General features: G+C 32.3%; 1 protein-coding gene across 1 annotated transcript in view; it reads right to left on the minus strand.

Moving 5' to 3' along the window:
- The window catches only part of LOC111053292 (alpha-1-macroglobulin), a 24990-nt gene extending 6641 nt beyond the window's left edge, over positions 1–18349 (minus strand). Inside the window, exons 1-19 of the mRNA XM_039426132.1 lie at positions 18194–18349; positions 16693–16850; positions 15544–15785; positions 14894–15016; positions 14238–14398; positions 13869–13970; positions 12433–12661; positions 11309–11533; positions 7742–7966; positions 6408–6641; positions 5467–5671; positions 4539–4636; positions 4019–4076; positions 3568–3621; positions 2610–2751; positions 2035–2266; positions 891–1093; positions 474–559; positions 69–175 (exon numbers count right to left, since the gene is read on the minus strand). Coding sequence (XP_039282066.1) covers positions 69–175; positions 474–559; positions 891–1093; positions 2035–2266; positions 2610–2751; positions 3568–3621; positions 4019–4076; positions 4539–4636; positions 5467–5671; positions 6408–6641; positions 7742–7966; positions 11309–11533; positions 12433–12661; positions 13869–13970; positions 14238–14398; positions 14894–15016; positions 15544–15785; positions 16693–16850; positions 18194–18258 — 2949 coding nt within the window. The 5' untranslated portion in view covers positions 18259–18349. The remainder of the gene's footprint in view (positions 1–68; positions 176–473; positions 560–890; positions 1094–2034; positions 2267–2609; positions 2752–3567; positions 3622–4018; positions 4077–4538; positions 4637–5466; positions 5672–6407; positions 6642–7741; positions 7967–11308; positions 11534–12432; positions 12662–13868; positions 13971–14237; positions 14399–14893; positions 15017–15543; positions 15786–16692; positions 16851–18193) is intronic.
- Positions 18350–18874: the final 525 nt, after the last annotated feature.

An 18874-nucleotide genomic window follows, 5' to 3' on the forward strand; every position in this document is an offset into this window, starting at 1 on the left:
ATTCGTCTATATTCCTCATTATGCTCCTACAAAAATACAATGAAATTTTGTCAATGGGAATCAATTACCTCAGAAATAGGTCCAAGAAGATTCCCTGTTATGGAAAGTAGGGCTTGCGCAGACCCATTTATGATGTTCTCAGGGATTGACAAGTTCCAATGTTGTGATTGATGATCTGGAATTATTAACAGAACTTGTGTTATTTGAAGTTTAACTTGTTGATATCCTAGATTACATATTTGAGAGAAGCTCAATTCATATGCTAATTCGAGAAATGTGTCTGTGTTTTAATGTATGATTTGAATGAAAAATCTTGATTATTCCTATAAACAATATTGTTGGACTTGACTTTTTTCTCCAAAACAATATTTTAAAATCGTTCTATATCTTCATGAACTATCATAACTCATAACCAATTGTAATATTCAGAGCATCTTCAAATTATTAGAACTGTTAATAAGATACTTACATACCTTTCCCGTAGAGCAAGGCTGAGAGTGTTTTAGTGATCTGAAACCCTTCCAGCTCAACTTTGATGCTCTTCTTGATACTGTCTATCCTGTTAGACAGAACAGTTCTTATTATACTCTGCTCGGTTGATAAAAGTAGGCTAATACATCAATTTCTGAAAAATAGGAAAAACTAAATTTGCTCCATTATAGGCTAATTTGAATGTTCTTCATTATAGTTTTAAGGTTTTTTTATTTTCATTTTTGTTCAGTCTTCTCATATTTTCTACAATATTACTCTGTTTATTTTCAAGGACTTTAGTATAATCTATCAGTTTTATTACTAACATTTTTTGAATTTTTTTTTTATTTTATTTTACGAATCTGATTTCAAAAGTTTGTTTCTATATTGTTCTATCATAGTGCACTTCTCATAAATACCTCATGTTTAGGGTGGAATAAGCTGACCAACAGCTCGAATCTGTAGTATCAACCAATGCGGAAACAGTGAGATTATGCTTTCCAATTTTTAATCCTTTAATAAACAGTCCAATGTGAGAGACTGAATATTCATCTATACACTTAATATCTGATCCAGATATTCTTACTTGGAGACCCGAAGATGTTGTAATAGAAATCTTCACCTGAGATGCAAATTATTTATAATGAATCGACATAAAGTTGTTACATTTTTATACTATCAATCAATGATAACACTTGAACGCAAATGTATATTCTGTGCTATAATATAATTATGTATATTGTAATTCTACAACTATATTTCATAATATCTTACTTGATGAAATAAAAACACTAAGTTGTCTATTCTACTAAAAATGTTTTACTTTCACTAAACTCAGTTTATTCTTACAAAGCTCAGCCTTCAACTGAAGATGATGCCTTGAGCATTGATACCCTGGGTTTTGCAAACAAATATTTACTAGAAACTATAAGTTATTGAAAGATTCTAAAACATTTCTGATTACGGTGGTCATCATCTTACTTGTCTTACCTCTATTTATGTATTTGATCAAGTAAAACTATTATTATACTTATATAAAAAGGCTCAAGCCCAAAACTTTCCTTTTTCAAATTCATATTACTTACTGCAGTCCAATTGGAAGAGTATTTTCTTTTAATTTTTTTGAAGCAAATTGATAGTTCCAGTTGAATATTACATAAATTGTAGTGTTCTTGAATATCATTGAAATAAATGTTCAATAGACGGTGTATTTTCGATAAAAATACATTAGAACAATACTCTAGACAATAATATGATGAGATATGATTAGTGAGAAAAATGACATTCCAAGATAGAAATCTCACACTGTATAATACACTAAGCAAAAATTTGAAAATTTAAAGATTCATAAGAGATTGGAATATACTAATAATATTGAATAATAAAGTAAGCAAAAGGCACAATTCTTTTAAACCCAGATCTTCACAGTCAACAAATATTTTCATTCGCCTATTTCTCTTGGTGAAACTTTTGATGTATAACTTGGTGAAACTCTTTCAATTTGGTGTTTGAAAGTTTTTTTAATAATTGTTTAAGCAATTCTTGTTTTTCTGAGATACTTACCGGTAGCCTGTGTATATGCCTATTATAAATTATTACTTTGACCTCTACTTCTTCCGATCGTTTTATCGTACGTGGCATATCCAAATCCAAATAAATTTGTTGATATGTATGCAAAACGTCAGTCATCTCATTCATTCCAAAGCCATATTCTTCATGTACACAAGCTACTGTAGTTCTCCATCCTGTTATACTATGAGGGGCTCTGGTCTGCAATGTCGTTTCCCCAGACTTGCTGTAAATAGACATTTGAATTGAATAGAATCTTCGTTTTACCCGAACTTTCCCCCTTTCCATGTCCATGATATAACATCTCATTAAACTATATCTACTGTAATATATTTTAATATATATTTTACAAGAATCTGCTACTGATCGCATACTTTCCTGATTGAAGACCTTCGCTGTTTTACAAGAATAAAATATATTATAATTGAACTTCTATTTTCAGTTTGTGTAGTTATTGTAAAAAAAAACAGAATGATATATTCTCAGAATTGGAATTTTAATAATATGATGGTTCCATGAATACTGTTGAAGTGTTTTATATTACTTGATGATGATGATATTCTACTTACTCTAGAGGTGTAATCTTCCACAGCCAACTCTCAGGGAAATACTCTCTCAAATGAAATGTGTCTCTTGATTTGAAATATGGCGAATCTACCATTATTGAACTCAATGAGTTCTCCATCTGCAGAGTTAATGGAACCCTTGAATCTTAAGAAAAACAAAAAATAAACTAGGAAAATATTATTATATATAATAATACCCTAGTACTAGTACCCTCTTTATTTTATTTGATGACACAAAAACAAAATGAGAAGGGTACCGATAATATTACATTAAATAAAACTATAAAAAAGATCTTAAAAAATAAATTACTAGTAGAGTACCCCACTTCATACTTTGCAATTCCACTCTGAAATAATTTTAAATTCCATGTGCATGCTCAATCAAGGTTCATGTTCTCTTTCCTTTATTAGCAATCGTTTCTGGAACGCGATCATTACTCAATTCATAATATTTTCGTATTATTAAATCCAAAATATAGATGATATCATGATTATAAATTTGAAGTTGAAGCTCCACATAATGGTATGGAAAAAGTTGTGTAAACAACTGATAGATGTCTGATCCAATATATAAATATTATAATACTACATTGTGAACCAGGATTACTATGAAAGAACAATGTTTGCTCTTCTATTAAACTTTTCCCATGTTTGTAAGCTAGGTCAGGGTGGTGAATTGTAATTTAATTTATCCCTCTCATCTTAAGTTTTCTTTCATTTGCAAGAAAATTAGAAAAGTTTTCTTTCATTCAGTTTGAAAAGTAGCTCTCTCCTCTTCTCAAGGTTCTTAGAAATTTCTTCAAACTGACTTCAAATTTTCAGAATAAACATTGAGCATGTGCTAATCACTTATATGATTTTCTGGAAGTAATAATTATTTTTGTCAACTGACTGATTATTAAAACAGAATTTATCTTTCCAAGTCATCAGTTTTGTAACTAAAACTAATATAGATACTTACATTCTGTATGAGCAAAATTCCTGCCAATTTGCTTTTCGGATGTCGAATTTAGAACTAAAAAAGAAAAATACAAAGCACAATCAACGTGAGTGGTTTGTCCAATTCCTCCAGTATAACAATATTCAGTAGGCTTTCAATTACACTAATAGAATATGCAGTATAGGTCTCTCAATAATATTATTATCATTCAACACTTTGTTTGGAAACTGAAAGTTAATTTACATATCAAATAAATATCATTATAATATTATTTCATATAGAAATCAATGTTTGGTTGAATGGAATTCAATTTAAATAAATATTTCGTATATAAAGCCTATAATTATATTTCAAAAATAATTTCAGTTCAAGTCTAATAAAAATTCAGGGTTCTAGTTTTTCATGGCGTTGTTGTAATGATGCTGTGAAAAATGAATTGGTTTTTAAACATAATATTGGCTTGATTACTCACCATTGTGACAAGGCCTGGTTTCCAGTTTTAAATCTGTAATGATGATCACACCTAAATCCTGAGGAAAACAACGTACAGTTTACTGACATGGAGAGCTTGCTGGCTCCTCGCAAAAATTATTATTTTTTTTAGTATTGATATTGTATGAAACGTTGCACGCATGCGATCCATTGACATTTGAAAGTTCAATTTCATAAGTCATTCCTTATCTAAATTAATTAATAAAAGATACTTGAGAAAATTATCAACATAGTATGAATGAGGAATTTTAGAAATAAACATAAAGTTAAAAGGACTTGAGAGTAAGGCGGGAAAACATGGAAACTTTCAACCATAGATAAAATATAATGTGAACCAGTTGATCTTATAGTGTGGTTGTATAATAGTGGTGGTTGACTGGTGAGCGTGTTATCTGAAACTAGTGTTCTCTCAACACAATAAAATTGCATTACAAATAATGTGAACTTTGGAACATGTATCATCAAATACCATTATTTACAGGAAACATTCTGATACTCACATCGAATGCAGTTTTAGCATCAACAATGGGAATCAATAAAGACCTTTTTCTTCTGCGTAGCTCCCAATCTGGCGGCAGATTTGCTGTGAGTCCAGTGCCTGTCGATGGAATAAAACAGTCAGTACGCGAAAATCAGTAAAATTTGAATGATCAAATTTCACAATTCGAGTTGAATAAGACTATTATTGTGATAGGCCCCTTTAAAACACAAAGGTAGACGAAGTTTTATTAAGTTTTGAAAAAAGGAAACTATGATGCCGCACTCTGTTTAATGAAACAACATTTTTTTAAGGAAATAATGAATAATGAAGCTTTATGAATGAAGCTAGGTAAGCTTCGTTAAGATTAGGTTTTCAACCCAAATATGGAAAGTATAATTTATTTATTTATTCACATTAGTTGAATAAACTTTAAACTAAATAATAGTTGAATTTGCCAATTGAACCAGTAAATATCATTTGGACATCAAAAACACCTCACAAACACACCCCCACACCGTACACAATATTCATAGATTGAAAATTTTACACTTTCTCAAGAACTATCAATATTTCAAGTAAGAAACATGAAAGGCATCCTGAAAAGAAACAAATCAGCACACCTTCACAAAACAATCGACTAAAAAACCAAATCAAGCCCTCTGTGGAAAAAAGCATCACTTTCGAAAATTACAGCCCTCCTGGTGTGGAAATTATCTGCCCCAAATCTGAGTGAAAAAATTGAGAAAAAAATCCTTCAAATAGTGGATAAAATGGTAGAGGAGATACTGACTGTCCCTGTGAGTCGGTTGAAATCTTTTCAAACTGTAGAAAGAGAGAAAAGTATTGAGCCAATTGAGAGGAGACATGTTAGACTGAGGAGGAATAATATTAGAAATTCTTCTACAGTAAATATCAATAAAGCCAAATATATTACACATATTGCTCACCATTCATGCAGTATTCAGACGTGTCTTGTAGAGGTTCTGTTATGAAATTTTTCAACGTCCTCCACAAATCTTGATCACCGTCATCATCGCCCACAAATCTCGAGTCTTTAATATTCGAAGCGCACAAAGAGTTTGGTGCAGCTCTAATTGATAGCGACACGTTACTTCCAGGCTCTATTCTGTATTGAGACCAACGTGTGCTCACCTACAAATCAGGTTCAACTTCGTTAGTAGAATATTCATTGTAAAATGTATGAATTCAGGGCTACTTATTTTATTTTATAAAATATAAATATTTGAAATTAATAAAATATAATTAATATATTAAAGATAACTAAGAATAGATTAATTATAACTTGTTATAATTTGAATTTTTAATCTATCATTCTATTAATTTCAAAAAAGGGTACTATAATTCTATTTTAAATATAATAATAGTCATTATTTTTGCTATAGCATTTGTAATATAGTAAGTAAATGAGTACTAACGTATGTATTTATATGGCGGTCAACATGCTATATATGAGGGGGTTTCAACAAACTTGATAAGTACCTAAGAACAGCATATTCTTAAAAAAACCAATATCCAAACCATAGATGTCTATTACTAAATGGTTTGATGGTGAGCACAAACTATATTTCATGCAGTTTTGCAGTTATAATAATTCTCCAAACTCTAAATTAACCATCGATTGATTCTCACTTCTCTCTCACTTTCCGTCAACCATAATTATGAATTCCTTTCTCATTTTATTAGGGCCATATGCACCATCTACGTTTAAAACTAAACCACGTTTACGTGAAGATATGGTAGCATTCATCATAATGCGTTTCATTCGGGGTTTAAACGAACAGTTGACATTCCTCCGTTTAAACCAAGTATCTGAATACGGGCCTTGAAATTAGAAACCTATCTAACATAACAAACTAGGTAGGCCTACCTTGTTGGGAAAACAATGATCCACCAGAACTACCATACTGTCAGCTACTATTTCACCATCTGGCCGAATATAGTAGACGACGAATTTACTTTCTGGAGACATGTTCGGCGTGATTTTCAATGGCAATTTAAATGATCTTGCTGGTGGAAAACCGACCGCCATTTTATGAAGGATATTTGATTCTTCTTTTGGTCTGTAGGATCCCATTTGTAGCATGTCACCTTTCGATTCAACCTAGAAAACAAAGAAGAATTGGATATTTTTAAATACATTGATTTTTAAAACTTCTCCAAACAATGATATGTTACGTTACGATATTTTCAATGTATTCATCAGTTAGGGTACGTTTATGTCGGAGTTGTGATAAACGATCCTAGCAACGATGAGAGAAGCGATGCTAGTAGGGAAGCGCTCAGCTTCTATCGACTGTTCATGCCGACAGTCGTGAATAAAGCTTGATTCGTGAGTTCATGTTTTGAAAAACCAATTTGTGTATCCTATAATGAGTGATTCTGATGAAGATTTTTTTTTTGCATCGAATACAGTAAAGCATTGCTTACTAGGTTGTAGAGAACGTGAATATAATGCACATCCTCTGCACATCCTATCAATGTGGAGAGGAATGTATTTGGGGAGTATCATCATTTGTATAAAGATTCAAGACAGCATCCAAAAATTTTTTTGATTATATGAGAATGTAAATAGAAACTTTCGACTACATTTTGACGAGAGTTTCCAATAATCTCCAAAAGGACTGGAATAATTATCACATGAGTCCTATCATGGCAGAGGAGCGATTAATGCTAACATTAAGATAAGTAGGTTTATACAAACAAGTTATATTCTTTGTTAAAATAGAAACAATTGAATTCATTCTTGAAATGCATACATCAAGGTCTATATTATGTTTCATTATTACCATTGACAATGAGATAGAATTTTGTAATTGAATAAGAAATAGTTCAATAAAGTAAAGAAAATGTCACTTGCTTACGAAACTCCACATATAAATCAACCTAAATCATGGAAAAATATTGGTCCATGTTTGTACTTTGTAGTCTACAACTCGATACTAGCCTCGATACTAGCTTCGAAAATGGACCGAGCCATTATCGATGCTCTTATCGATGGTCAGGACCCAAGATCGATTTTCATCGCAGCTCCGACATAAACAGGCCTATTAGAAAGCACGTTGGTATTATCTACGCGTTGCTAGAATGGCAGCTTTTATCACTAATCGCAGCTCCGACATAAACGTACCCTTAAACGATAATATGAACAAAATCAGTTCAAATAATAAGACTAGGTAACTCTTTGATCAGGTGTATACTAACCATGTAGGTGAAAGTTGGCGTAGGTTGTGAGAAGCTTTTGATTGTATATTGTACGTTGAAATTGTACTCTTTATTGCAAGCCAGTGGCATGACAGTTGAGACATCCAAGTAACTGTGACTTGACGAGAACCAAGCTTTGAGAGGCTGATGAGCTTTGGGTTGCACCATTCGCAAATTCCAGTGCTCTCCAGGGAAGAACTTATCTTTGTGTTGTAGACTCACTGCCTGTAACATTCACATTTTCAGCTATCAAGCTTTATCAAACTTTGTATAGAAACACTCATAGTTCCATTTCATCACTCATGCATAAATAATTGCTTATGTGGGTAATCATCCAGCAAAAAAAAAGATAAATAATGCACATTACTCTACTATGAGTAATCAGTAGTTTTGTCAGATTTTTAGAGCTTCAGTATTTTTCAAAAATCTGAGGAGTTAATAGAATTTTTTGAATAGTTTAGGACTGGAATTTGAGGTCTATCTTGATCATTTTTCAAACTCATCAACATCAATGTTTAATTTTTTTTAACATATAGGCAACTTACTCATACAATGTCTAATTCACTAGAAATCTGGATAATAATGCTTGCACATATCCATTTCTACCCAATTTTAAATATATAAATCAGAATTAAAATTATTTTAATGGATGATTGTGTTATTGAATCAATAAATGAATGAAACTATTCTGAGTGAAAAATCGTAATCCTTGTTAGGATTGTTTATGTCAAAAGCAGATAACATAAATCAACATATTGCAATTTTGCTGTAATAAGTTCGATCAACTTCTTCATTTGGCTTTTTTTTAAACCTACCTAATTCAACGTTTTGTTCACCAATTTTCAGGGGATTTGATCATAATCCTTTTTAAAATTAAATTAAAATTTTCATCTTACAACAATACTAACTCATCGAAGCTACTATGTTAATATACAAGGTGATTCATAATATTATGGTAAAATAATTTAATACGTGATAGTAGAGGTAAAAATAAGAAAAAAAGTACTTATAAATATATATCCATAAACGCTTCATTAGCGAGCTATACAGAATGAAAGATTTCGCCCGGATGCTGAATTGTTTGGGGACTAGTTTTTGAAAAACTTATGCTGGATCCATATGGAAAAATATCTGAAAAATTGAATAAAACTAGTCTGGAAGCTGTAGTGTGAGTAGTTTTGAGAATTAAAGTTGAAATATGCAAGAAATCTAAGTAGACAAACACAGACTTCTACGTTTGATGCCCAATAACTTTCTTTTATGACCAGTAAACAAATAATTTTTTGCAATAAAAATTGTAGAGAATTTAATTCTGAAAAGAATTATGTAAGCTGTGTAAACAAAATTTTAATAAAAGTTGAATAAAATGTATTCTTATGTAGTACATTACACCACAAAAATTTGATTTTTTATGAGGAGAGAACTAATAACTCATAGGTTGTAGCTGATTGCAAATAAAACATGGATTTTAATAACAGCTGTTCCAAAACATCTGATTTATTTTGTTTTAAATAAGAAAATATTTAAAAGAAATTATCAGCTGAAAATTATTTTCAGAAAGGTTTTAGCTCACTGTTGAACAAAAAAACAAACTGTAAGTTAGGCCTACTGTAACCGCGCTCTGTTTTTTGTTTAATGTATCAACCAGTTATTTGTAACCATTTCACTTTGCTTTTGTGTTAAGTGTTAACTTTTTAAAAAATGGCAGGTAATTTTAGACATTATTCATACTCCGAATTAGCTGAAATGCATTTAATGTATGGAATGGGACACTACTGTAATAGTACTGAAGCAAGACGTTTGTATCAAGAGAACTTTCCTAACCGAGTATGTCCAAGTTCAAGGTGTTTTGCCACTATTCATCAATGTCTGTCTGAAACAGATTCTTTGAAATCCAAAGAGCACATTTATGCAGGCAGACCCCGATCTACTATGACTGTTGAGTTAGAAGAACAAGTTCTTAATGAAATTTATGAACATCCAGAGAAGAGAACAATAGATTTAACAGTGCAGTTTAATGTCAATCAATCTATTATTTGGAGGATACTAAAAGAGCAACAATTACATCCATACCACCTTCAGAAAGTTCATACTCTATTGCCACGAGACTGTATTCCCCATGCTGGTATTTGCCGATGGTTTTTAGTAAAACTTGTTTACCCAAACTTTTTAACAACTGTTTTATTTACCGACGAGGCACACTTTACAAGAACAGCTATCGTTAACGTCCACAACCAACATATTTGGGCAGCTGAGAATCTTCATGCCATCAATCCTAATCTTCCACAACATCAGTTTTCAGTAAACATTTGGGCAGGAATCATAGGAATCTACTTCTGTTCGAGCTTCCTCTCAGGCTTAATGGCATAATCTACTAGTCTTTTGGTATAAGTTCAATGTCATTAAGATATGCTACTTTCATAAAAAAAACTTTTCATAAAAAACCGAATACCGTATCTAATTTGCAATCAGCTACAACTTATGAGTTATTAGTTCTCTCCTCATAAAAAATCAAATTTTTGTGGTGTAATGTACTACATAAGAATACATTTTATTCAACTTTTATTAAAATTTTGTTTACACAGCTTACATAATTCTTTTCAGAATTAAATTCTCTACAATTTTTATTGCAAAAAATTATTTGTTTACTGGTCATAAAAGAAAGTTATTGGGCATCAAACGTAGAAGTCTGTGTTTGTCTACTTAGATTTCTTGCATATTTCAACTTTAATTCTCAAAAACTACTCACACTACAACTTCCAGACTAGTTTTATTCAATTTTTCAGATATTTTTCCATATGGATCCAGCATAAGTTTTTCAAAAACTAGTCCCCAAACAATTCAGCATCCGGGCGAAATCTTTCATCCTGTATAGCTCCCTAATGAAGCGTTTATGGATATATATTTATAAGTACTTTTTTTCTTATTTTTACCTCTACTATCACGTATTAAATTATTTTACCATAATTATGAATCACTCTGTATAAGTGTTGAGATAATTATATCCATAATAAATCGACGTTGAGTTTAAAAACACTTTTGATGTGGAATAAGTACTTATTGCAGTAAAGATTATTTGGACCTATAGTGTGAGGTAACATCAGACTCAAGTGAAGATTAATTCATTAATTAGCATTTGAATGATAAATGCAATTTCTCATTAATTACCATCTGTAGACAGTCTGGCCGCTATGGCTTCGTATAAAATGAGCGCTGCTATCCAGAGATTGTCAGTTTGGTGTAAGGGTGAGCATACCTGACTGGCAATTAGGAAGTACCGGGTTCGATTCCCGGGTTGGCAAATAATTTTTGGATAGTAGCACCCATCGAATTTCCATCTAGCTGTCAACCCTGTTGTCAATATTTTCAGTAGCAGAAGTCTTCGTGGTAATTTACAGCATTTAATTCGAATTTTCGTTTAATAATAATTATTCAAGTGAAGAACTCAAGTGGTTTCTTCACTTTATTCTGATGATGCCCCCCCCTCCTAGGTCAAAACGATCGTCACTGCAATAAGTGAGTGTTTTAGAATCTTTGAAAACCCTTTCACAAATTATTGCATCTTACTGTGAGTGTAAGTGCTGATGAAGAGTTGAGTAATGGCGGTAGAGTGAACTGAATTTGGCCGTTGATGTCGGTTGAGTAGTTCCAGCAAGAGACGCGGTGAGGGGCGACTGTCACCGCCACCTTGTCACTCTCCTGCACCGCGCCTTCCCCTTCTTGTCTCAAGCAAATCTGTATCGGCAGGTTTTCTGCCCGAACTGCTGGGAAATCCGGTGGAACGGCAGCCAACTTAAAAATAGAAATTATTAATGGAACACTAGAATAATGTCCAGTAATATCACGAATTTATTGTAAAGTTACCTATATGTTTCAACACCTATCTTCAGTGTAAATCAGATAGAAATTCTTACAGGAAAACTAAAATACATCTATCAGTTTGCTAAATACACATATTCAATCATATAAAACGATTGGAATTATATAGATTAAGTAGGCTAGTTACTCAAGGAGAGTATTGTTTTCCAGTTTGTACAACAGTTTAAAGCATTTCGAAGAAACTGGGCTTTGTTGATGAATCAATAAAAATAATATATATTTAATCAATCTATGCTGAAGCCATCATACATTTTTGTTTCATCCTCATTTCATATCAAATTATTTACTATCCTCATCATTCAGTGAATGAAAAACTAGATGTAATCGCTTTGTGGATAAACTTTTCAAAACATACCGGTACCTACTTTCAGCTTTACATGTTTGTATATATTAGAACGCTGACATCTGTTTCGGTATAAACAGCAAATGATCGACCCAATATTACCAATTTGAAATGGATTTGGTATTTCTTTTGCGAAATCTGCATTCGTAATTTATATAATACGGCATGCAATGGTTATAATCCCTGGTTTCATCACTGGCTTTGGCAATTATCTTTCTACAGCCGAATGCATTGCCTCTGTTGCTAACCCTTATCATTTGTCTGGGCTTGTGACCGGTTGCCAGGTACCTTCTATGAGATGATACGTTTCTCAATAAGAATTGTAAGCTCCCAGGTATCTGATAGGAGTTGATTCAATTCTCAATAATATTGCTAATTAATATCTAAATTATATCAAGGCTAAATTCTGAAAATGTGAATGATTGAAACATGAAATCGCAAGATTTCAAAAATTCGTTTGAAGGCCTACCTTGCCCCTGTAAGGTAATCCAGGCTTGAAATATTGTGAACAATGGAATTGGAGTTGAACAGCGGTGTGATGAATTCTCCAAGATCTGGATGCTTTCTCAGTCAACTGTGATCCTCTCTCGACAACAGTGGCAGTCAGCTCAACTACATCCACTTGCAGCTGGCTGTCCGATAGATACAGATCACCACCTGATATGTTGAAAAATGTGCAGCCTGACCGTGAATCCAACTGCAAATAGAAATGTTCAATGTTATACATTGCAATCTTCATAGATATACTATATCAAAAGTGATCTTATAGTTTATTACAGTAATCTATAATTTTATTACATTACAGTATATAATAATATTCGTATGGCTTTTATTGGTGGGGAGTTCCTGACAGCAGAAGTTCCACCTCGCCTGAATATATAATTTAAACCGTCAATGGGTCTTATAACTGTCATACTTCAGCCGGGATCGACAATTTAATATGCCCATCTGATAACAAATATATTTTGTATATTTGTATGTGTGATAACAAAATTATAGTATACAGGGTCTGTATAATAAGTAACCGGACTGACCTCAGGAAATTTTTTATTGGTAAATATGTAAAATTTTCCTTTAGGAATCTTCAAAGTAGTCCCCATTGGAGTTGATAACACGCTGATACAGGATTTTCCAATCCCTGAACGCTCCCTGGAAGTCGGCAACCTCTATGCTGTCTAGAGCCCTCGTCATAGCTCGTTGAACGTTTTCCAGAGTCCCGAACCGTGTCCCCTTAAGTTGTCTCTTGATCTTGGGGAACAAAAAGAAGTCTGTTGGTGCCATATATAGGCTGTAAGGAGGATTTTGTGCCACCCGGCCAGTACTACAGAGAGGTGCACCGTCGACTAACCGCCCGGGTTCATCAAATCCGTCCGGGGATTGCCGATTCGTGGATCCTCCATCACGACAATGCTCCGTTGCACACCTGCCTGCTCGTCACCGAGCAGTTGGCTAAACATTCGAGGGTAACTTTGCCACATCCTCCTTACAGCCTGGATATGGCACCAACGGACTTCTTTTTGTTCCCCAAGATCAAGAGACAACTTAAGGAGACGCAGTTCGGGACTGGAAAACGTTCAACGTGCTACGACGACGGCTCTAGATAGCATAGAGGTTGCCGACTTCCAGGGAGCGTTCAGAGATTGGAAAATCCGGTATCAGCGTGTTATCGACTCAATGGGGACTACTTTGAAGATTCCTAAAGAAAAATTGTACATATTTTGCCAATAAAAAATTTCCGGGTGGCACAAAATCCTCCTTACAGCCTAGATATGGCATCAACAGACTTCTTTTTGTTCCCCAAGATCAAGAGACAACTTAAGGGGACACGTTTCGGTACTCTGGAAAACGTTCAACGTGCTATGACGAGGGCTCTAGATAGCATGGAGGTTGCCGACTTCCAGGGAGATTTTTGACATGACAACTTTAGAGCTGTTGTTGTGATTAGTCGCTCCGATCATTGAGAATTCAGCTCTCACTTCTCCTTGAACATTTGCTCCATAAATGTATCTGAAAATTATTATAAAAATTCTAAATCTTGTAACTCCATTTTATATTTTGTAGTAACTACGATAGATAGTTTATTCAAATTCTCCAACAAAAGGTCTTATATTTTTATCAACTTGTTGGTTTGAAACCCATTTGACAGCCATCATTTTCCAGCATGCTTTTAATATCATAGCCAGAACTTGAAGGTTCTCACTTACAGTATACTTGTGTACACATTCACACCTGAAGTAATATTGATTCAAGTAATAATATATCAACTGAACTTACTTGGCACAAACTTTGAAGACAATAAAATCAGCATCTGCAAGTATATTGTTTGGCTGAAGGATGTGAACTTCAAACTTTGGCAATTCATATTTCTTGACTGTTATTTTTCTTTCGTTTACTGGAAACTGGCTTCCATATTCAACTCTGATTCTCCATTCGCCCTGATCAAAATGAAAATGAATTGTGAAGAATCAACAGACAAATCTAATAAATATGAGAAAATGAAAATATCACTTCAAAAACCATCATGACCCATTCTATCGTTTTGTATTATTATTTATATATTTTGTATTATTATTAAACAATCAACATTGTTTAATAGAACAAATAAATATCGATTTAAAATAATAGCGAGTTGAAAAAATGAATGGGTCCAAATCTCCTAGGCTCAGGCTAAATAATTTAAAATTTTCAATGAAGAGTACATATTTAAAATTATTTTTTAGTACCGTAAGAAAAACTTGAGGTTGTAGACCTCTATTTTGAAATATGAGAAACATTTTCTATGGGGAAAATTCTAGAATTCAAATCTATTGACACCTTCAATGTTATAGAAACCATAAGTCATAACGCATAATCTGCACCAAAGCCAACTAACGATGATGATTATATGAAACCTAATGATAGTGTGACATATTTCAGTGAGCTTACTGTACCAGAAGAGATTCCTCAGATAGTGTGAAATCAATTTGAATTAAACCTTTCCTAGGTTCTAAACTATCTCCTTTCCATTGCTCCAGTACAATACCATTGGGGCTTTCAATCCAAACTCTTTCTACCTGAAATAATGTTTTAAAATAATTACAGCATAAATATTTTCAACTTACAAAATTAGTATTTCAGTACTTGATATTTTAATTATCATCACATGAAATATTATTCACTTGATATATATTTACTTGACTCTGGATAGGAATTTTGCTATCTATCTAATATACCTACATTAAAAAATACTCACTTCTACAGTATAGTAGTGAGTATATTACTCAACAGTAGAATAGTATTAGTTTATTACACAGCAGTATTACAGTTGTGTGTAGTAGTGTAATTAAATACACTACTACAGTAGTGTTGTAGCAATGTTACTGTTTATAATCGGATGAGAATATTATAGAAGTAGGCAATGAAGCAAGAGAGCAAGCAATATTAAAGATTAGAGAATAATATAGGCATTTTGTATTTTTCCATAATTTACAGAATCTTGAATAACTGTCAAATATTATTGCTTTGATATTCGTGCTCCAAGTTTATAGAACTGATTGAATTTAATTTTCATGTATAGCCTATATTGAATTTTATCAATTACCTGTATTTTAGATATTTTCAAATGGTGTGTCAAAGTGAGTATACGAAATCTAACTGTATCTCCAGGCCGGTAAACTGGCTTGTCTGGTGATATTATTGTGACCAATGGTTGATGACTGAAAGTAATTCTTTTTTCACTGGTCACAACCAGATTGCTCTCACCACTCTCTGCAATTTGTATCCTCAGTCTCCCTTCAACTTCACTTGTCCATGGAATAGTAATGGCAACACATGATGTCGAATCTGTACAACACAAATGCGGCTGAATTAAATATACACTACAAAATTTTATAAGAGTTTTCAATTTTCTAAAATGAGACCAACTTTATTCTATCCAACTATCCAAGTACTTTTTCGTTTTTCTCCAGGCTGTTACTAACAGATTAGGTACTCCTTAAATTCTATTTCTATCAATTCAAACTTTTTTCTCCAATAATCGTTGTTTCATCAAGGTAATATTATATGGAATAGAATAAATAATTTATTAAGATAATATTATTGAAACTAACCCGGAATTTACTATTTACAGCCATGTAATGTTTATTTTATTGAATTTGTTGCTAAGAATCTTCAACAAACACAACAAACAACAATATGAAATGAATTATCATACAAGCAGTCTAAAAAAAATATCAACTTATATTCAAGTTGATGAATACAATATGCGAAAATAAAAGTATTTTTATTGTGAGATCTTGGCACTATATTTTAATTATTCATCACTTAAATTTATGAAAGAATTGTTTCTAGTAGCAGTAAATTATCTGCAGAATGTCACTCATATTGAACTTATAAGCCTATTCAGACAAAACATTATAATAGTGATTAATTATAGAATTGACAGTAGGCCTACACGATGATATTGATTATGCTCCTCTGAAATATTTTTGTTATACAGTATTACGCTCGGCCAATCATGATCAGAAATCAATATCAGTGCAATCTTTGACTTGAGTTGCTGAGCTACGAATAACTAACCAATCAATCAATCAATTATAGAAATCTCAGTCTGTGATTGGACATAATACAATTGACAAATTAAAAAAAAAAATTAAGCTGTTCAGATAAGCCCTCCAGTTTGGAATCATCAACCTCGATCCAGTCAGTTTTGATTTTGACTGAATTGAAAATCGAGTCCTCCTATACTCACTCTCCACAATACTTTGAACTCGTGTTATGACGTCCTCTGTGGCCGGATGAAATAGTGAGATCGAGATGGGCGATCCAGTTGTACGGTTGTGTAGACTGATGCACACATTTTCAATTGATCCAACAAGGAAGACCTTCGGTGCTATAATAACAAAGCCGCTGAAAAAATAAATGTCAAGGTTTTCCCAATATATAATTAAAATTGATATTTCTAACTCATCCATACAATAATCTGGAACCAAGAACCAGAAAAAAGCCATTGTCGATATGATGTAACATACAATACAGTAATTGATGTGTATTTATTCTATTGAACTCTGTCATTAATTTATCCATTTGATCATTTTTGGAAGCAATAGGCTTATTTTTGACTCCTACAAAAATACATCAAACAATTAATTTTACAGTTCTTATGAAGTGATAATAAAAATATTAAAAAATTAATTTGAATTTGAAAAAGTACGGTATCATAATTGGAAGTGAAAATAATCAATTTCAATAAATATTGTGAAAAGAAAAGTAATTCAATATTGTATAGAGTGATAATGAACCAATTAAAATCACTGTCCACATTTTTTTTGTCTACGGTATCGTATTTTAAAATGAATAATTTTCGCTAAAAATCCAAATAAAATCTGTCCATTCAAACGTTATGGCAAACAAAAACTCAATATGAGAACAATAAAGCCTTATGTCCAACTTCAAAAAAATAAAATAAGAAATTAATTAATAAAAATAATAAGGAATTGTTGTTGTTAGGCCTAAAGTTGGTATATTTATATTCTGCAAAGGTTATAACAATAAGTATGTTTATTCCATTCGCTTTTAATATTTGTGTTTTCATAAATATATTTCACCATCATCATATGAAGCCAAATTTTAGATCTCCTGCAGACATTAAAATTCACAGCGATATTTTGTCCCAATTATTTGACATGATAGATGATGTTCCACAATTCACGCTTGTAAACTTTCTATGTAATTGCTGTCTTGGATGAATGATGTAGGTAGGTATGAACTGACTTGAGGTACGATATCGGCTTGTTCAAGGCCATTCTTGTGACACTGCTTACATTATTAAACACGTCTATGATGAATTGTTGCTGTTGCTGCTTCAGCATCTGGTAAATATTATCGAGTCATGATTTTAACTAAGATAAGGTAGCACTGCTCTTAAATAGTAAGGCTCTTGAATAATTCAAAATAAATCTTAAATTAATGTGATAAAAGTAATCAATATTGTAGCCTACTCTTTGGCAATTTCAAATTAATAATAAACGGGAGAATTGTCTTCTATTTTTCAGTCTGCTTTTAAAAAAATAATAAATTGAGCGCTTTGTTGAAACTATATTAAATAAATTTGAATTGGGAACGGGATTGAATCTCTGGCTTATTCCATTACTTTCCTCAACTGCTATCTTATGCTTCAGTTTTCTATGAAAAACTGTTCTGAAATAAATTATTTGTAAAAATAAATGACTTGTAGAAATAGATGAGCTTACCTGGCTTTAGATGTTTCAACTTGCAAGGAGAGGACGATTATTGTTTGAAATAGTAATAGTTTCATGTTCCAGATTGAGACTTGATTTACAAAAATTCAAATGAAATCAGTGTATAATGAAATGTGTTGAAAAGAGTAGCATTCAATGTTATGAATGATTCAACCTTTGAACTGCAGATTACAATTTATTTCACTTTTTCTCTCTGTGAATGAGTTAGAATACAAGCTAATTGCCACAGAGCACTACTATATAGCTTGAGCAAATTAAATGTCTATAGTGTTTTCTGGACGACGATTTTTCTCTACGATTTTAATTCGATAACTATGTGAAAATCTTTCTGAATTTAATTAATCTAATCTCAGTTGGCTATAATACTTGTTGGTTTTACAATGTATATGGACTGGTTGAGCAGCCTATACAATAAGTTAATAAATATGGTTATTAATTTTATTTTCTCCATTTTTTTCAATCTCCTTTAGGATTACAATAAGAGTGTTGGTGAAGAAATCAGGAGTGTTTTAGTATATGTTTTAAGCGTGGGTTGAAAGTTTGGCTCACGAAACGAAGTAGGGGTTATTTTTGTAATGTTGATAAAATGCTCGAGATCCATTACCGTACTTCAATAAAACACCAAATATAATAATTAATTGAAAAGTATTGACTGACAGTTGGTTTTTGATC

The sequence above is a fragment of the Nilaparvata lugens genome, chromosome 1, assembly GCF_014356525.2.
Source record: "Nilaparvata lugens isolate BPH chromosome 1, ASM1435652v1, whole genome shotgun sequence".
Taxonomy (NCBI): domain Eukaryota; kingdom Metazoa; phylum Arthropoda; class Insecta; order Hemiptera; family Delphacidae; genus Nilaparvata; species Nilaparvata lugens.